This window comes from Elephantulus edwardii, unplaced genomic scaffold (genome assembly GCF_000299155.1).
Source record: "Elephantulus edwardii isolate Elephantulus edwardi_28Jun2011 unplaced genomic scaffold, EleEdw1.0 scaffold00005, whole genome shotgun sequence".
NCBI lineage: Eukaryota > Metazoa > Chordata > Mammalia > Macroscelidea > Macroscelididae > Elephantulus > Elephantulus edwardii.
This window is the reverse complement of record NW_006399755.1, coordinates 12,074,819-12,092,801: the sequence shown is the minus strand read 5'-3', so window position 1 is coordinate 12,092,801 and position 17,983 is coordinate 12,074,819. Positions and strand designations below refer to the sequence as shown.

At 37.7% G+C, this 17,983-nt stretch overlaps 1 protein-coding gene across 1 annotated transcript in view; it reads left to right on the top strand.

Annotated features, from left to right (window-relative positions):
- Positions 1-17,983, top strand: part of USP24 (ubiquitin specific peptidase 24) — a 181,128-nt gene that overhangs the window by 126,284 nt on the left and 36,861 nt on the right. The window contains exons 38-46 of the mRNA XM_006879725.1: positions 464-624; positions 4,932-4,993; positions 7,900-8,091; positions 9,151-9,268; positions 10,718-10,862; positions 13,864-13,983; positions 14,856-14,981; positions 15,904-16,002; positions 17,888-17,970. Coding sequence (XP_006879787.1) covers positions 464-624; positions 4,932-4,993; positions 7,900-8,091; positions 9,151-9,268; positions 10,718-10,862; positions 13,864-13,983; positions 14,856-14,981; positions 15,904-16,002; positions 17,888-17,970 — 1,106 coding nt within the window. The remainder of the gene's footprint in view (positions 1-463; positions 625-4,931; positions 4,994-7,899; positions 8,092-9,150; positions 9,269-10,717; positions 10,863-13,863; positions 13,984-14,855; positions 14,982-15,903; positions 16,003-17,887; positions 17,971-17,983) is intronic.

Here is a 17,983-nt window from a genome sequence, read left to right as displayed (position 1 = left end):
CATTCTGGACTCCTGTCATGACAATAATACCCAGTCGTATATCTCTTTTAAACAGTTCTCTCCCTCATCTGTTTCAATGCAGTATGCATCATTCCTCCCCTCCTTCTCTGCCTTCCCTCAACCCTGATGTCAGTCCTGTTTTATAACAGTGGCCCTATGCAGTATTTGTCCTTTTGTGACTGAGCTATTTAACTCAGCGTAATGTCCTCCAGGGTCATCCATTTTTCATAATATTTCATGAGTTCCTTGTTTTTCAATGCTGCATAGTATTCCATTGCTTCTCTATCCATTCAATTCCAGAACTTCTCTATCCACTCATTTGTTGATGGGCACTTGGATTGTTTCCAGCTCTTTGCTATTGCGAACAAAGCCGCAATAAACATGGGTGTGCAGAGGAGAATCCTTTTTAAGCAGTTTTAATGGGTTGATTGATGTATGTCCTTTGCTGATGGTGTCATTTCAGATTCGCCGTGTTGCCTGTGACCAACTGTATACTCTCAGTCAGACAGATACTTCATCTCACCCAGATGTACAGAAACCAAATCAGTTTCTTCTAGGTGTTATCCTCACGGCTCAGCTGCCTCTCTGGTCTCCAACCAGTATTATGAGAGGAGTCAATCAGAGGTAAGTAGCAAAGACAGGGATAGCAGAAGTTATACAGAAAGAGAAAAAGAATGAATAATGAATTGTATATATCACTCCTCTGAAGACTAAGGTGCATTTTTAAGATGATCAAAGAATTTTTGTTTGCCTTGACTCTGCTCTTAGTGCCCTGAGAGAAGGCGTTTATGGTTTTCTCTCCTTTCAGGTTAGGAGAATTAGAAGAAGCACCACCAGGCTTTCTCCATCCTTTGTTCTCCTCCTTCATCCTATGGGTCTACCTACCCCACAGAGAAGGAGGGCTCACCCTGTTGATGAGAGCCTGAGGTTGAGCTAGGTCATAGTATAAATGTCACCACACCACTCTTCTTATTCATCACTTTCTCTCTGTATACTTTATAACACAATGTTTGCAGGTAGCTCTGGACAGTCCATATAAGTTTCTTAGTTTTACATGTACATGGGCATGTAGGAAAGTTATGATTCAGATTTTAAAATCATTTGGGTAAATTGGTTCTGCCTTTCATAGGAAGATGATTGTTAACAGCTTATCAGAGACCTTTTCAGAGCAACGATGTCAGTCTAGAGACTAAGGTGTGCCTGATCCAGGTCATAGTCTTTGCAGTTACTTGCTATGCATCAGAAAGCTGGGCAGTGAATAGGGAAGATAGAAGGAGAACTTTGAGCTGTAGTGCTAGAGAAGAGTATTGACTATTCCATGGACTGCTAGGAAAACAAACAAGTTTGTCCAGAAAGGGGTGAGACCAGGCTGCTCCTTTGAGGCAAGGATTCTGAAGCTTTGTCTGACATACATTGGACATGTTGCAAGGTGGGACCTGTCTTTGGAGAGGAATGTTGTGCTTTGGAGGGTAGAGGGACAGCACAAGAGAGGAAAGCCCTCAATGAGATGGATTGATTCAGTGACTGAGGTAATGGGGCTACGTGTGTTAGAGACAATAAGATTGGCATAAGATAGAGCAGTGTTTAGTGTTGTTGGACATAGGGTCGCTGTGAGTCACAGGTGACTCGATGACACATAACAAAAACATAACAATCATAGTTTAAGTAAGTTTAATCTACTTTTTCCAACTCAGTTTTCCAAAGCATTGCCATTGTGGGGCTTAAAAGGTGCCAGTGAAATTTGTGAAATCATTTTCTTTCCTTGTTGTCCTTTGTGCTGTAGAGCTAAGAGCCCTGGGAATTGAGACTACCACAAGCTCCTAAGATAAAAGCAGGAGATTTTTTTTTTAAAAAAAAAGGTATAAATTACTAAAACATAAATGATCTGCAAAATTTCCTCAAAAATAGAGTTATCAAAAAAAAAATAGAGTTATCATTTTATCTGCATGTGCAAGAGGGTTCTGGTGACTTATCGTTAAGGAATTGTGCTGCCACCAAAGGCACATGGTTCAAATCCACCAGCTGCTCCACAGGAGAAGGATGGACAGTCTTCCCGTGTGATTTACTGCTTCTGAAAACCCTTTGGAGAGTCAGCTGTGAGTCATTTCTGACTTGATGGAACACAACAAGGATAGTGAAAATATTTTTTCAAGTCATTTTGTAACAAAATAAGCTATTATACTTATTGTTACAAAAATTAGACTGTTTAATAGAATTATATTAAGAATTTTAGTTGAGGTTCACGTCCTTAAACTTGGGGAAGAAATAGAAAGCACTATATGAATTTTTCAGTACACGTACTCAGACTCTTTTAAGAATCTCTTGACTCTAGAACTGTTTAATTTTATATTAACTATAATCTTGTGTGTTCTTTTCTGTTTTCTACAACTTCCTTTCTTACCATGTGTTAACTTTACATGCCATCCAGCATGCTCAATTCTTTATAAATATTTAGCACTTGATCCTTACAACAGCCAAATCAATTTGGCAGTACTTTTACCCACATTTGTGAAATAATCCTTTGTTCATTACATTCTCTCATCATTAGTTTGTGCTTGAGTCTCTATGTATGTATGTATATATTCATTTCCCTTCTAGGAAACAAAAACAGTGTGAAAATTGATAAACAACTAAATTTCTTAAAGAGCAGAGTCAAAATAGCAGTGATCCATTAAAAAAATGGTGGTCTCCATGGTCCTGGCAGTAATCAGTCTCCCACAACAGACTCTTGAAAGACTTATAGCTCCTCTTTTTACCATTGTAGTAAGCATTTTAAAAGTTAGAAAACTGGTAATTGGAGGTGAACTAAGTTGTCCATAAACACTAGTTTTAAGTAATGGAGACAGACAAGACTAAAGTCAGGATCTGTCAGAATTTAATAACCTGTGCCTTTGGCTATTGCTAGGAAAGGCTATTCCTTTGAGGGGACATCATGCTTGGAAAGGTAGAGGTTTGGTGAAAGAGGATGACCTTCAAAGAGATAGATTGGCATAGTGACTGCAGCAGTGGGCTCTAATGTGTCAGAGATATGAGGATGGCTCGGGATAGGACAAAGTTCAGACCTATTGTTACAGTGGGTCACTATAAGGCATAAATTGTTCCTTTCCTGTGTTCTTTGGGGGTTTTTTTGTTATTTACTAATTTTTTTAAAAAAAATTTATTATAAATTTCAATGACCATTTACAGAGGCTTTGGATTTCCCTTCATTCATTATTGCACTTTTCTCCCCTTCCTACCCTCCCCCTGCCCCAGTACACTACCCTCTTGGAAAAGTAAAAGAAAAATTCTTTCATTGTTTTACAAACCCTCCCCCCAGGTCCACTCCACTATGCAGCCTTCACTCTGGTCTTCTGTCATGACAAAAATACCTAATTACATATCCCTTTTAAACAGTTTTCTCCCTCATCTGTTTCAATGCAGTATACATTATTAAACCCATCTTTCTCAGTCTTCCCCCCAACCCTGAGTCATGTTTTACAACAATGGCACTATGCAGTATTTTTCCCTTTGTGACTTTGAGATACTTCACTCAGCATAATGTTCTCCAGGGTCTCCCATTTTGAATAATAATGCATGAGTTCCTTGTTTTTCAATGCAGTGTAGTATCCCATTGTGTGACTATACAAGAGCTTCTCTATCCATTCATTTGTTGATAGGCACTTAGGTTGTTTCCAACTCCTTGCTATTGTGAACAAAGCCACGATAAACATGGGTGTGCATATGTCTGCCTGGGTATCAGTTATGGTCTCTTTGGGGTATATTCCCAGTAGTGGAATTGCTGGGTCAAATGGTATCTCTATTTGCAACTTTATGAGAAAGCGCCATACCGCCTTCCACAGTGGTTACACCATTTTACACTCCCACCAACAGTGAATAAGGGTTCTAGTCTCTCCACAACCTCACCAGCATTTGTTGCTTGCTGTTCAGTTAAATTTTGCTATTCTGACTGGGGTGAGATGATATCTCATAGTTGTTTTGCTCTCCTGTGTTATTATATTTACTGCACCAAAATTGTTGTTTTTGTTAGTGTTTGCTTTAGAATAGTTTTAGTAAATACTGATATATCATTTGAATGAATTAATGCAGTATATTACATCTATAATCAGTGCACATGCTGGTGCAAAATGTGATAGTTAATAATTTCCCCTCTTCACACCATTATTCTTGTACTCTGTAAACAAGATCATTTAAATTCTTTTTACTTAATATATTGAAATAGAATCACTATAAATTTTTTTTGCTTGGGAAAATCTTCTTGCTTATTTGTTTTATGAACTTGTTCTTATAAATAAAAACCTTTTTAAAATTAATTTTAATGGAAGTTTACAGAGACTGTGTATTTCCATCCATTCATTTTTACACACTTTCCTCCCTGCCCACCCCTCCCCCACGTTCGCTTTTCTCTTTGAAAAGTAAAAGAAAAATTCTTCCATTGTTAGACAATCCCCTTCCTCCCCAGTCTACTCCACTGTGCAGCTTTCATTCTGGACTCTTGTCTTGCCAATAATACCTAATCATCTATCTTTTTTAAACAGTTACCTCTCTCCCTCATTTGTTCCAATACAGTATACATTATTTGTCCCCTCTTATCTTAGTTTCCTCCCAACCCCAATGTCAGTCCAGCTTTACGACAGTGGCTTTATGTAGTATTTATCCTTTTGTGACTGAGATATTTCACTAAGCATAACATAACATCTGCCAGGGTCACCAATTTTGTATAATTCATGAGTTCCTTGTTTTTTAATACATCATAGTATTCCATTGTGTGAATATACCACAGCTTCTCTATCCGTTTGTTTGTTGATGGGCACTTGGGTTGTTTCCAACTCTTTGCTATTGTGAATAAAAGTAAACATAGGTATGCATAAATAAAAACTTTTAAAAATATCTAGTCAGCCATTTTCTAATAACGAAACTTACTTGTTTTTTAGACTGTTATCTCAATGTATGGAGTATTTTGATCTGAGGTGCCAATTGTTGGATGACCTGACAAGTAAGTAGTTGTCTGATTTTAATTTGTATGTGTAGAGTAGAGGGAACAGAAGGGAACACCAATCAGACAAACCTAAATTTGACTAGCTTGTATAACTCAGGTATAAATAAGATTGTAATTATTATTTAAAGTTGAATATTATTTCCTTGGAAATGGTGTGAGCTCTTCCTCTGTTTTATACCCAATCATTTATGTGTTTGAGATGATTTGTGATTTCTAAAAATTGCCCAGCAGCTTATATTTTAATTGCATTGATGTATAACTATTAGGAATGATCTGTCTCTGTAGTATACCACTTCCAACAACTTAGAGGTTAATTATTGAGGAGGTTTATATTTTGGGGCATGTTGATAATGAAGCTAGTTATTTCATGTTAAGCGATTTAAATATTATAGGTAGTGCCATTAGGGTATTTGGATTTTATCAGGGCTTCTCACCAGTTCTTCCTTGTTCAGTCATGAATCATGACCAAGTATACTGGTATGACAAGTGGACCAGGGAAATAGGGGCCATTGCCCTGCTAGGAACTTAATCTCCCTTCGAGAAAACAAGAACAGTGTGCACCTTGATAAGCAACTAAATCTCTTAAACAGCGGAGTCAAAAATAACAGTGATCCAATCAAAGATGGTGCCTCTACAGTCTGGGCAGTAATCAGTTTCCCACATCAGACTTCTGCAGGTCTTACATCTTCTCTTCCAAACCTCCCATTCCACAGCTTCATCTCCCAATTCCTCTTCTTTAAATTCTTCTTCTGCTGTACTTGTCTTTTACAAATTTGGGTCTGTTCAGATTTCACAGCATCCACCGTGACTGAACTGGTTCAAATCAATTTGTACCCCTGAATCTTAATCATATGAATTTACCCTGAAATAATGCAACTTAATCTTCAAATGCGCATTGTTCAAATCAAAAGTTGCTTGTTTATTCTCCACCCTCCTATACAAAGGATTTGCTTCTACTTGCAGGAAATAAATAAAATCAAGATTAACAAAAATGTTAATTGAGAAAAGCCTGTCAAAGCCAGAAGGGAAAAAAAATATACTTTGCACATGTACCAACTATAAAGGCCCAGGTAGAATTTAGTTGTGATATTCCTGAAGTCAAAAGTGCAAAAGGAAACAGACTATGTTTAGTTGTTCTCAGTATTGATCTATGGAATGTTTTTTGTTGGTTTTTTTTTGTTTGTTTGTTTGTTTTTTTCGTTTTTTTAAGTGGTATACTTTATTGCCAGCTGTAAAGCTACAAAGATTGTATATTCCCTTTTATGAACTAAAATAGCAGTATAGGTAAGAATTTCTAAACATAGAAAACTCTTATCAGTGACATTGTATATGCTACATGTTCACAGTGAAAGAGCATCCTATCTAAAGCTTTTAACATGGAATTGTGAAAAACATCATATATATAGACTGAACTGATGACACCCATACACACAGAATTGGGGTTCATCTATAGTATTAGTATTCATATTTTTTGGGTTGGGTGCTTTTTCTTTTAATTTTGTTGTGATTTTAACAAATGTTTACAGAAAAATTGGATTTTCATTCACTCATTTTTGGACATTTTCCTCCATCAAAATGATTTCTTAAATGATCCGTTTAAGTGCTATTCCCTAGCACTTAAGTCCAAACAAAATTTCATGTGAAGGTCTTCCTGTGATGAATGCTTAAAGACGCAGGGGCTCGAGAGAAGTGCAGCAATGGATGACTGGAAATCCAAAATCTCTGTAAATGCTCATTAAAATTATTTAAAAAAAAAAAGACGCAGGGGCTCATGATCCCAAAGGCAAATACCATCACTTTCTGAAGTGTCTCTAAGTAAAAACTGAGGACACCGTGGTCAAGCTTCTGAAATTGGATTTGTTGGAAACTTAGATGATACAGTCAGTCTGAGTCTTTGTTGAGTGATAAGATCTTTTGTGTCTAGAGAAATGAATGGACTGCATGTCTGTCTCTGAGTCTCCCCTCAGTACCATGTTTTCAACCAGACTTTCAAGAGAAGTTAAAGACAGATGCCATCAAGGCTTTTCTCTCTGTTTTGGGCTTACAGCGAGAGTTCTCCTTTGCTTATTGAGAACCGAAATAAATGCTATTTTAGAATGAACAGATTGTTAGTGTAGGACTTGTGTTGAGGGATCCAGATCTGATCCCATTTCGGGGTATGTCAGTAAGGAAACAGCAAGTAAGTGGTAGAGACAGCATGCCAGTCCAGCTCTGGTCAACCCCAGAATAGCCCCTGTACCTTACAGTGCAAGGACCTTGCTTGTTTGTCACTATGTTGTAGTGTACTAGCATCATGTACATCACCACCCTCCTTTTCTCTCCCGTCCCCAGGCCAATATAAGCTTTTGCTTTAAATCTTTCTTTGAAAGGGAAAGAAAAATATTTAATACAGAAAAAAATCAGAATAGCTTTTAGGTGCCTAGGGTTTGCTTATTGTCCAGAAATCTGGATTCTGGTGGCTTCCCTGTTGATTTTGTCCTTTGCAGAACCCTACACTCCCTTAGCTTGAGTAACACTGCTGCAGTGGGGGGACTCCTTGTATCCCAATATCACTTCATTCTCCAGAAAGTTTGTCCCATCAGTCAGCTGCTAACACCCACCAAACTAGGAGCATCCCAGGCTCAGTTTTCTCTTCCATCTTATACCCCCACCATACAGCACATGCCCAGCTCAGTAGAGGCACTAATAAATGTTTGGTTTGTGAAGAAAGACTGACTATGTAAAAGCTTTCATAGCCCTTGAAGGCTATAATTCCAACCTGCTGTTTATTAATAACATTTTTTTTTAGGTCTATAACATGAAAGGATTTGACTGTACTTAAATTAAGTCAGGATTTTTACTTCATAAAGGAAAATCCTCCTTTGTTTGTTTGTAATAAATGTGTGTCTCCCTGTCCTTCTTAGCTTCCGAAATGGAACAGTTAAGAATCAGCCCAGCCACCATGCTGGAAGATGAGATTACTTGGCTGGATAACTTTGAACCGAATCGCACAGCTGAATGTGAGACCAGTGAAGCAGACAACATCTTATTAGCTGGACACTTGCGACTCATTAAGACCCTTCTTTCACTCTGTGGAGCAGAAAAGGAAATGCTTGGTAATTACTGCTTCATCTGCATCTTACCATGTGGCAGTAGACCCCAGTTCTCTGTTACTGCCCAGTTGTGGGCAATTGGAAAAGAAGATAGATGTTAAGTGTTTGACAGAAAAGTGACCCTTCGAACAGTAGTAAACTACCTAGAATTTTAGTGGCTAACAAATTCAAAGTGCATTTTACCTTTGTCACTAGAATCACCGAGAAAATTTTACAGTGTTCAAAGTGATTGGATATCTTAACTTTATACCACTCAGTCAAACTGATATTGAAAGTAGGTTTTAGATTGGGGACTTGTTTTGTTTTGGGATTTTTTTGCTTGTTTGAAGTTTATCTGTCATGTGCTTTATAATATATAGTCTGTTGTGTATCATTTCTTTTGAATGATGTTTCTCTTTTGGGGATGCAGTCCCTAGCTGTCACCCCAGATAAAGGGGTACATGTACAGTCCATAAAATTTTATTTACTATTATAAATTATATTTCGTAAATGAAGGAGATGCATAGAAAAGAGAAATTCTCACCATTTTAATCTAGAGTCAGCAGGTTTCAAAAACTCTAATTATTCATTCGAACCATTCTGCTTTTTGTGCCCTTTGCACTTACGGAAACTTGACTCTTCACTAAACTGTAAGCTTTCATATGAAGGAGGGCACTCTTACTGTGGGGCTTACATCCTGACATCTTGTCCCGTCCCACCGATCCTTGTGCCACACAGAGCCTTGAGATTATGTATGTTGTTATGTGCTGTCAAGTCACCTGCGACCCTCTGTACAGCAGCTCTGAAGCCTACCCTGTCCCGAGCCAGTCTCACTGATTCCAACACAACTAACCCCATTTTCCCAGTTACTGTATCATTCCACCTCATCTGGGATCCTCCTCTCTTGAGATTGTGTGTGTGTGTGTGTGTGTGTGTACACACACACACACAAACTCAAAAAAATAAATCCTAAAGTAAATTAAATGCCTTCTTGGGTGCCTTTACTGTTCTGATAAGAAAGTTCAAGAGTTGAGTTAGAATACAAGTGTGCATCCTCAACCTGAATATTCTTCTCTATTGCAGGCTCATCACTCATTAAACCATTGTTAGATGACTTCCTTTTCCGAGCTTCTAGAATTATTTTAAATAGTCACTCTCCAGCTGGCAGTGCCGCCATCAGTCAACAGGACTTTCATCCAAAGTATGGAAAATGCACGTTGTGTTCAGTTTTGGTAAAAATTCTAATTTGAAACTTTAGTTCTAAAAGATTTTTTCAGCTTTAAGAGTTTATCTTCCAACGTGTGTGTGCACGCACATGTATGCATATGTATTTTCATGTGTGTGGCACGTGCACATGTGTTATATTAACCACTGTGTAAAGAAATGCATGTAAACAGACTTAGCAAATAAAGCCTGCTGCCAGCTCACAGGAAATGCTGAGCAAGTCTGTCAGTACAGTTACCATCAATAGTGGGAGAATAAATAATAACATGTCTTAACTTGATCGATAGAAAAGCTCCTAGGAGAAACCAAGTTGGTATAAATTACATATAAAATGTAAGTGATTAACTCTGAGTAAAGTGGCAGAGCTTTTTCAGTGAGAAAAACTACAAGCGCGTTAGGACATGAACCTTATTTTTTACTTAGAGTCATTATGCCCAGTAACTGAACCGGCTTAGTGGTTTATTGCTGTGAGAGTTATAGACTCAAATTTTCTATTTCTTCGGGTAAAAATTTGAAAACTTACATTACAACTTTGACCCTGTTTGGCTATCATAGTATTGAAGATGGGATGAGGCAGCAGCTACATGCTGCCACGTGCTGCACTCGAATCTAGCTTCCCTTGTTCTTCACCTGTGGGGGAGGGGAGTATGGAGAAGTGAGGAAGACCGCTGAAGCCGAAACTTCGGTGTTTAGCCAATGGAAAAACCTTCTGACAGAGTTGTAGTGGTAATTTGAATGGGCAAGGCATAAATAAGTAACAGTTTATGATATCTTAAGAGATCACTTAACATCCACAAATATTTCTAGATAGTTTTTACTGTGTACTATTGAGTTAAAACTGATCCATAGCAGACCCTTCTGCAAGTTTTCAGAGGCAGTTAATCACTTGTGAGGAGATTGCCCATCTTTCTCCTACAAAGTAGCTGGTGGATTTGAGCTGTGTACCTTCTGATTGCAGCACAGCTTCTTAACTCTAGGCCACCAGAACTCCCTATATTTCTATATCTAGAAGTTACTTATTAGCAATATTTGTCTTCATCGCTAAACCTGCTGTTAGAATTTGTTAGAATTTCTCAAGTGTCAATTCTCATGGTTTATCCTCTATTTCTACTAGTCCACTACTTAAAGAATATTCTGCAGTCATTAGTGGAAGAATTTTGCATTTTCACCATCAGATCAAAAAGTTTTTTCAGTCCTAAATCATAGTTAACCTTCCTATCGCAGTGATTTACTCATGTGAAGTACTCAATAGTCTTCCTATTAGATTTTTAGATTTCTGAAATCAGGGCTGTTTTAACTCTGTTTGATGGAGTACAGCTCATGTACTTTTTTTTTATGCTAATGAATCATTTAAGTAGATGGTTCATTGTTGAACTGAATTTGTGTCTTTTTTGTTCTCAAATGTATTTGTGTCTTTTGTTCTCAGATGCAGTACAGTGAATAGCCGATTGGCAGCCTATGAAGTCCTTGTAATGTTGGCTGATAGCTCACCTTCAAATCTTCAAATCATCACAAAAGAACTACTTTCTATGCATCATCAGCCTGACCCTGCCCTCACCAAGGAGTTTGATGTAAGTTTTCCAGACAGTGCATTTACTTTTTTGTGATGACCTCTTAAACATAAAATTTTAAAACTATGCTTACACTATTCTAACTACAAAGAAAGTCTTTATTATTCTGAATAGGTTATTATTTCCTTTTGCTCAAATCACCTACAAACTATAATGTATTATACTAACATTATAATGTATTATACTAACAAACTGGTATATTACTAAATGGTACTTTTTTTAATCAAAGAGAAAGGGTCATTTTCAATTTGGTTAATAATTATACTCAGCAAAGAATATCACACCAACCTGTTTTTTTGAGATACAATACTTGACACAATCTTAAGCACTAGAGATACAAAGTCAGACCAGCAGGGCTCACACTGCAGTCTAGTCCAACAAGTTTTTTTTTCCATTTACTATGCACTATGAGAAGTCTTAAGCTTTTGAAGCTTAAAAAGGAAGCTCTGCTCTTCACCCTCAAGAAAGTCGGTGACAGAGACAATCTGAGAGCGCCAGACCTAAAGCAGGTAATATCAATTTGATGTGATAATCTTTAAGATAGAAGTGCCTCAGATGCTCTGCCAGCTCAAAGGAACACACAGACCACCACTTAACATAGCACCTTGAAGACTAGTAAGGTCATAAAAGCAAAATGGGAAGGTCATTACAGCAAGGAGAAGAATACTGGCAGAGATAAAACACTTTAATTGAAAACAGGATCTGTAAGAAGGAAGAAAATTGCAGATAGTATTGCTAGAGTACTAGATCAGGACTGGGACTATGTGAGGCTGCTTTGAAAGCCACTTGGCATTTTATAAATCACAGCAAAATACAAAAATCCCTTAGCCCTTGAAGCAATTCCAACTTCTGACTACCCAACCCCAATTGGGTTTCTGAGGCTGTAAATATTTAAGAGACTACCACAACTTTTTCTCTCAAAACCTCTTGCGGATTTGAATGACTAACCTTTAACAACCCAGCATGTAATATACTACCATGGTTCCTTAAATCATAAAAAGTTAGTCTTACGTTTTTGAACCTCTGGGCCGAGGTTTATAGATCATGTACAGGGCAGGTAAGGAAGTTAGGGCAGTGCCCTAGCAAATGCCATCTGCAAGGGCTTACAGATGTGAATGCACCTACATTGAGAACTGTTAGGGTATGAAAACATTAGTTTATATGCTTATTTTATGATATGCTTTAATTGTGTATATTTATCTAATAGCCATTAAAAGGAAACCTTTTTTTCCTAGCAATCTGTGGTAATAGCACCATCACAAAGAAATACTTCAACAAACTCAAGTTCATTGCTGTCAAGTGGGAGCCAACTAATAGCTAACCAGCAGGTTTTTAGAGGCTGACATTTACACAGGAGGAGATTGCCCATTTTTCTCTCTCAAAATGACTGGTAGATTCCAGCCAACTGTTGCTGGATTCTCAGCACAAATCCTTGACCCAGTAGGCCACCAGGCCTCCCTTTCATAAATAAATACTTAGCTGTGTTTAAGCACGTAGTGAGCAAAGTTTTTCTTGTTTTATAACCTTTTTTCTTTAATTGATGCTTTGGACAACCAATAAATTTGAGTTTTAATTGGATCTTAGAAATCATCCTACTCTATTTGTCTAACTTCTATTAAAAAATACATTATTTGGGTTTCTTTGAAGTCTAAAAAGACATACAGGTTTTTACTGGTTGCTTAAGTACCTGAGTGTGAATACATGATATATCCAGGTGACATATTATTCATAGAGTGACAGAACCAAGATTCTGTTCTAATAGCATTTCAAAGTGTATTGCTACAATACTTATTTCACTTGAGATGTACCACCTTGAACATAATTGAAAAGGCCTCTTTCACAGCATTTCTTCCCAAACGAGCACTATTATTTCTAACACATCCTTAAGTGAAATACTAGAGACCTTCACTACTCTAACTGTAGTCACTAGCTCAGCCCATTGTTTGAGTCACTGTGTCAGTCCATCTTGTTGGAGGTTTTCCTCTCTTTCACTGGCCTTCTGCCTGTCCCAGCACAATGTTTTTTGCCAAGGACTAGCCCCTCCTGACCACATCCAGAAAGTATGTGAAATGAAGTTTCACCATCTTTGCCGTGAAGGAGCACTCCAATTGGATTTTCTCCAGGACAGATTTTATGTTCTTTTTATCAGTCCTTGGGATATTCACTATTTTTTTCCAACTTTTAAGGCATCAGTTCTTCAGTCTTCTTTATCCATTGCCCAGCTTTCATTTTAATAGGAAAAGATGTTGCTTTCTCAGCAAAAAAGGGAATGAATATGAGCTTTTCTTGATTATCAGGCTGGTCAGAATTCTGCATAGTAAATGCTTTCATAGAACCATATTCCTTTTCTTTAGAAAAGTTACCTCAATTTGTAATATGGTTAGTATTCTTGAATAATGTTTGTTTACCCTACTATTATTAACTCTTTCAGATCACATCTCATATACATTTCTGTTCTCTCTTAAATTGCCCAGAATAGTACTTTAGTAAATATTTATTGAATGATAATCAGGTAACTGAATGCATTACTGTATAGATAGATAAATGCCCATCTATAAAAGGACATAATGCTTTAAAGGGTGTAGGGTTAGTGAAAGAGATGAAAACCCTGAGCAAGGTGGATTAACACCGTGACTGCAGCAGTGAACTCGAGATGGTGTATCAGAGATGGTGAGAATGGGACAGGATAGGAAATTATTCAAGTCTTTGGTTCATAGGGTCACTATGAGTTGTACTGGACTCCATGGCCCCTAACAGCAACTATATACCACATACTTTACATTGTGAAATAAAAAGAAACATTGTGCTAATAATACTTTATAATTGTACTAGCATCTACAGAACAACTTCATGAGTATAGGCATTGCTTGTACCTTGGAAATAGAAGCCTGCTGTGTATACCTGTTTTTCCTTTCAGATATCCAGTCATGACAATAGTGGAGACATACTGGTGATAAGAGATGCTAATTCTCTTCACTGTTTTTCCTCCTCTCTTTCTTAGTACCTCCCCCCAGTAGACAGCAGGTCCAGCTCAGGCTTTGTGGGACTGAGGAATGGAGGCGCTACCTGCTACATGAATGCAGTTTTCCAGCAGCTGTATATGCAACCTGGTCTTCCTGAGGTGACTTCCTGCCTCTTTCCTGTTGGAAGTGATAGTAATATGTATACTGCTTGGAAATTGCTCCATGTTTATATATAGCTTTTTGTGTTTACTAAAGCTAACCATAACTAGGATTTTTCTTTTTGTAGTTTCAGAAATCAGTATAGACAACATGTTGTTCTTAGTCACTTATTTTTATCAATGTGCTGATACAGATGCTACCTACGTAACAGATGGTCTTGATCTAATGTGATAATGTGATTTTTTGAGTCCATAATTATCCCAGAGTCTATCCCTTAAAAAGTACTGACATTTTCAGTGTTTGAGAACCATTTAGAATGTGTTATCAACATTTTAGAATAATATATAGTAAATTATGATTCAGCAGTCAGCAGTTTTAAAAGTAATTCATGCTATACTTATTTCTTGTGTTAATCTTGCTTTTCCTACTTTTAATTTTTCATAATTGAAAGGAGACCCAGGGAGTTGATTTGTTCATGATTGCACCAGCTAGGAAATATTAGAGTTAAGAGAATGTTGTGGCCACATCGAAATGTATGTACAATTGTTGTTCATTACCATTGAGTCAGAACCATTTAGGTGACCCTAAAGCAAGTTTTCAAAGGATATAAATTACATGGGAGGAGAATGTCCTTCTTTCTGCTATGGAGCAGCTGTTAGATTTGAACTGTCTTTGGGTTGGCAGCTTAGCTCCTTTCCTTTAGGCCTCCAGAGCTCCCTTAGCATTTTTAAATAGCAGTGTAGTGCTTAGATGTAGGGGTGTTTGTGTGTGAGAGAGAGAGAGACAGAGTGTGAGTGCGTGTGTGTGTGTGTAGGTTTTTTTTTGTGAAGCACTTTAATATTTCTAACTTAATACATTTCATTTATTTTAGTCATTACTTTCAGTGGATGATGACACAGACAATCCAGATGATAGTGTGTTCTACCAAGTACAGTCTCTCTTTGGGCATTTGATGGAAAGCAAGCTGCAGTATTACGTACCTGAGAACTTTTGGAAGGTATTTCATCCAACAACACATGTTAAATTTAACGTTGTTATATACTTAGAGTTTAGCTGCTTTCTTTTTTTAATAATAATAATGATTTATTCTCTTTAGACTAATTTCATTGCCTATGCTAGAATTATAGCACTCATCTGTCCCCTTGCTGTACAGAGGTAACTCATGGTTACTGAACAGTGTAATACTGATGTGTCAAATGCAGTAATGGTCACCCGTGGTAGACAGTGTTTGGTGGAGCTCCCCAATTAAAGGAAGCTTGGAAGAAAGAGTGGTATCCACTTCTGAAATAGCTTGCTTCTGCAAACCCTATGAACCTGGAAAAACACTGAAAGTTATACAAGTGTTCAGGTCTTTCATTCTTAGGGTCACTATGAGTCCCTTACAATTCGATGGCACTTAACAACAACAACATACTAGAATTAGCTATACTCTTCTTAAAATTTATGCTAGGTTTCAAATTTTTAGAATATTAAAATACTGAGAATTGACTCATAATTTCTAGAATTTTCTGATTTTAATTATTTTATAGATTTTTCTTATCTCTGAAAGGTTTGTTCCAATTGTTCCTCGTAGCCTCTTCCATTTTCACTAGTGGCTTTAAAAATAGTAATTTTTGGCCTCACTTTATCTTATCTCCTAAAGGAGAGTTACCTTGTGTTTTCCACAAAAGACGGGTTGTTTAGTTTCTGAGAGACTGTTCCACGGCCTTGGATTTCACCCTTACTTTCTGTTTCATAGACTTAACTGTTTTATTACAAGGGAAACGTTTTGATGACTGAACAAAAGTTAATCTCACTTTAGCTTTCCCATCCTAATGATGAACTTAGTTTTTGAAAATTTTCATTACTTTCACCTTCCTTTTCTTCTGTATTCAGAAATTTCTGATTCTATGTTGAATTGATGTATTCTTACTACATAGATTTTCAAGATGTGGAACAAAGAACTCTATGTCCGAGAACAGCAGGATGCATATGAATTCTTTACTAGTCTTATTGATCAGATGGATGAATACCTCAAGGTAATAAAAATGTCACTTTGTCTCTAACTCCTTCAGATTACTGTTATAAACTCAGAACTCTTGGGATTTGGAATTACTGTGAATTAATCAAATTGGGAATTTTATCTAGCACTAAAACTGTAACCCATTTTTTTGGGGGGGTTGACGAGCAAGCCAATCACTTGAATTATGTATTTATTATTTATTATTTAATGTATGTATAGCTCTTGATGTTGCAAGGAGGGACAGGTCCTTGGAGAGAGACATCATGCTCGGTAGGGTGGAGGGACAGCGCAGAAGGGGAAGGCCCCCTATGAGGTGGTTTGATTCAGTAATTGGGGTAATCGGGATGGGAGTGTCAGAGACAGTGCGATTGGCACAGGACAGAGCAGAGTTTAGGACTGTTGTACATAGGGTCGCCATGAGTCGCAAGCGACTCGACGGCACATAACAACAACAGCAGCTCTTGGTAATCAATCTACATCTGTATGGTAATAATCATTCATATCTGTGTACTCTTTACTGTGCATCCATTGAAGTAACCAGGCACCAGAGGAATACAGTTGTCATTGCTCAGCTGATGGCATTGTGCTTATTAATCTTGGAATAGAGAGAATTGTGTCAAAGGGGACCGTGAAACCACAGTAAATAATTGTTAGCAGTGGTGTTTAAGCCTCTGTCCAGTAAAACCTGACAAAACAGTATTGCCCTCTGTAGTATAAGTAGCCTCCCATCATTGTCAGCATTTTCCTCTCTTCCTGTCTCTAGGCACAGTATGTAGTTTACTTCTTTCTCTGTGTGTATGATATGCATAAAAAGCAGAACATTTACTCTCAACATTTTATATTAATTCAGTGACATTAAGTACATCTTGTTGTGTAATAACCGTCACCACATTCTGGTTTTGGATTTTCCGTCACTCTTCGTTTCCCCCAAGTAGTGACTTCCAGTTACCAACCACCCCTTATTCCCAACCCTAATAACCACTAATTGGTAACCACTAATAAAGTTTGATCTCTGTATATTTGCCAAATTATGAATCTTTCATGTAAGTTACTCATTTTTTTAAAAAATAAATTCTGCATCTATATGAACAAAAGAAGAACTTCTGTGCCTGTGAGCTCAGCTGGCACAGTTCTCCGAGTGGTGATGCCAACCTAAAGGTGGCTCAGTTCAACCAGGGGCTCCCGGGGATAAAGCTAGTCAATCTCCTGTGTGAATCTGAACCTCTGAAAACCCACTGGAGGAGGATCAGCTGTGATTCAGTTCTGACTCAGTGGCAATGAATTGGGTCTGTAGCATTTCATTCCAAAGGAGCTCTGGTGGCCTAGTGGCAAGAGGCTGCACTGAAATGTCAAAGGCATGTGGTTCCAATCCACCAGCTGCTCCGTGGGAAAAGGATGGCAGCCTCCTCCCGTGTGGTTAACTGCCTCTGAAAACCCGCTGGAGAGTCAGTTATGGGTTGGTTCCAACTTGATAGTGTACAACAGCGTAGCATTCCAGTCAGCCACACAGAAAGGGAAGACACTGTAGAGTTGCTGCTACTAAGTAATGATGGTGTGGGAAGAAGTTAGAGATCATGACAAGATTTTCCTTCTCATTCACTCTGACAGACTCAGTCACTTCTACTTTTCTCATTATTTGCATTGCTCTGACAGTCTAATAATGGGATATTATTATTTCATTTCACTCTGTTGCACATTGGGCCACTGTGAGCCCATTGAACTCAGCAGCATCTAGCACCAAGAGTTCTTCTGTTCACTTCCAGATTAAGTTACCAGTGACTCCGTGTATTTTGGTGGTTGAAATAAAGCATTTGCTTGAACTTGGCCCTAGATGAAATTTTTACAAATAACCTATGAGTTCTAGAGACAACAAATAGAATTTTAACTTTTTATTTCCACAGAAAATGGGAAGAGACCAGATTTTCAAGAATACTTTCCAGGGCATCTACTCTGATCAGAAGATCTGTAAAGATTGTCCTCACAGGTATTACTAGCAT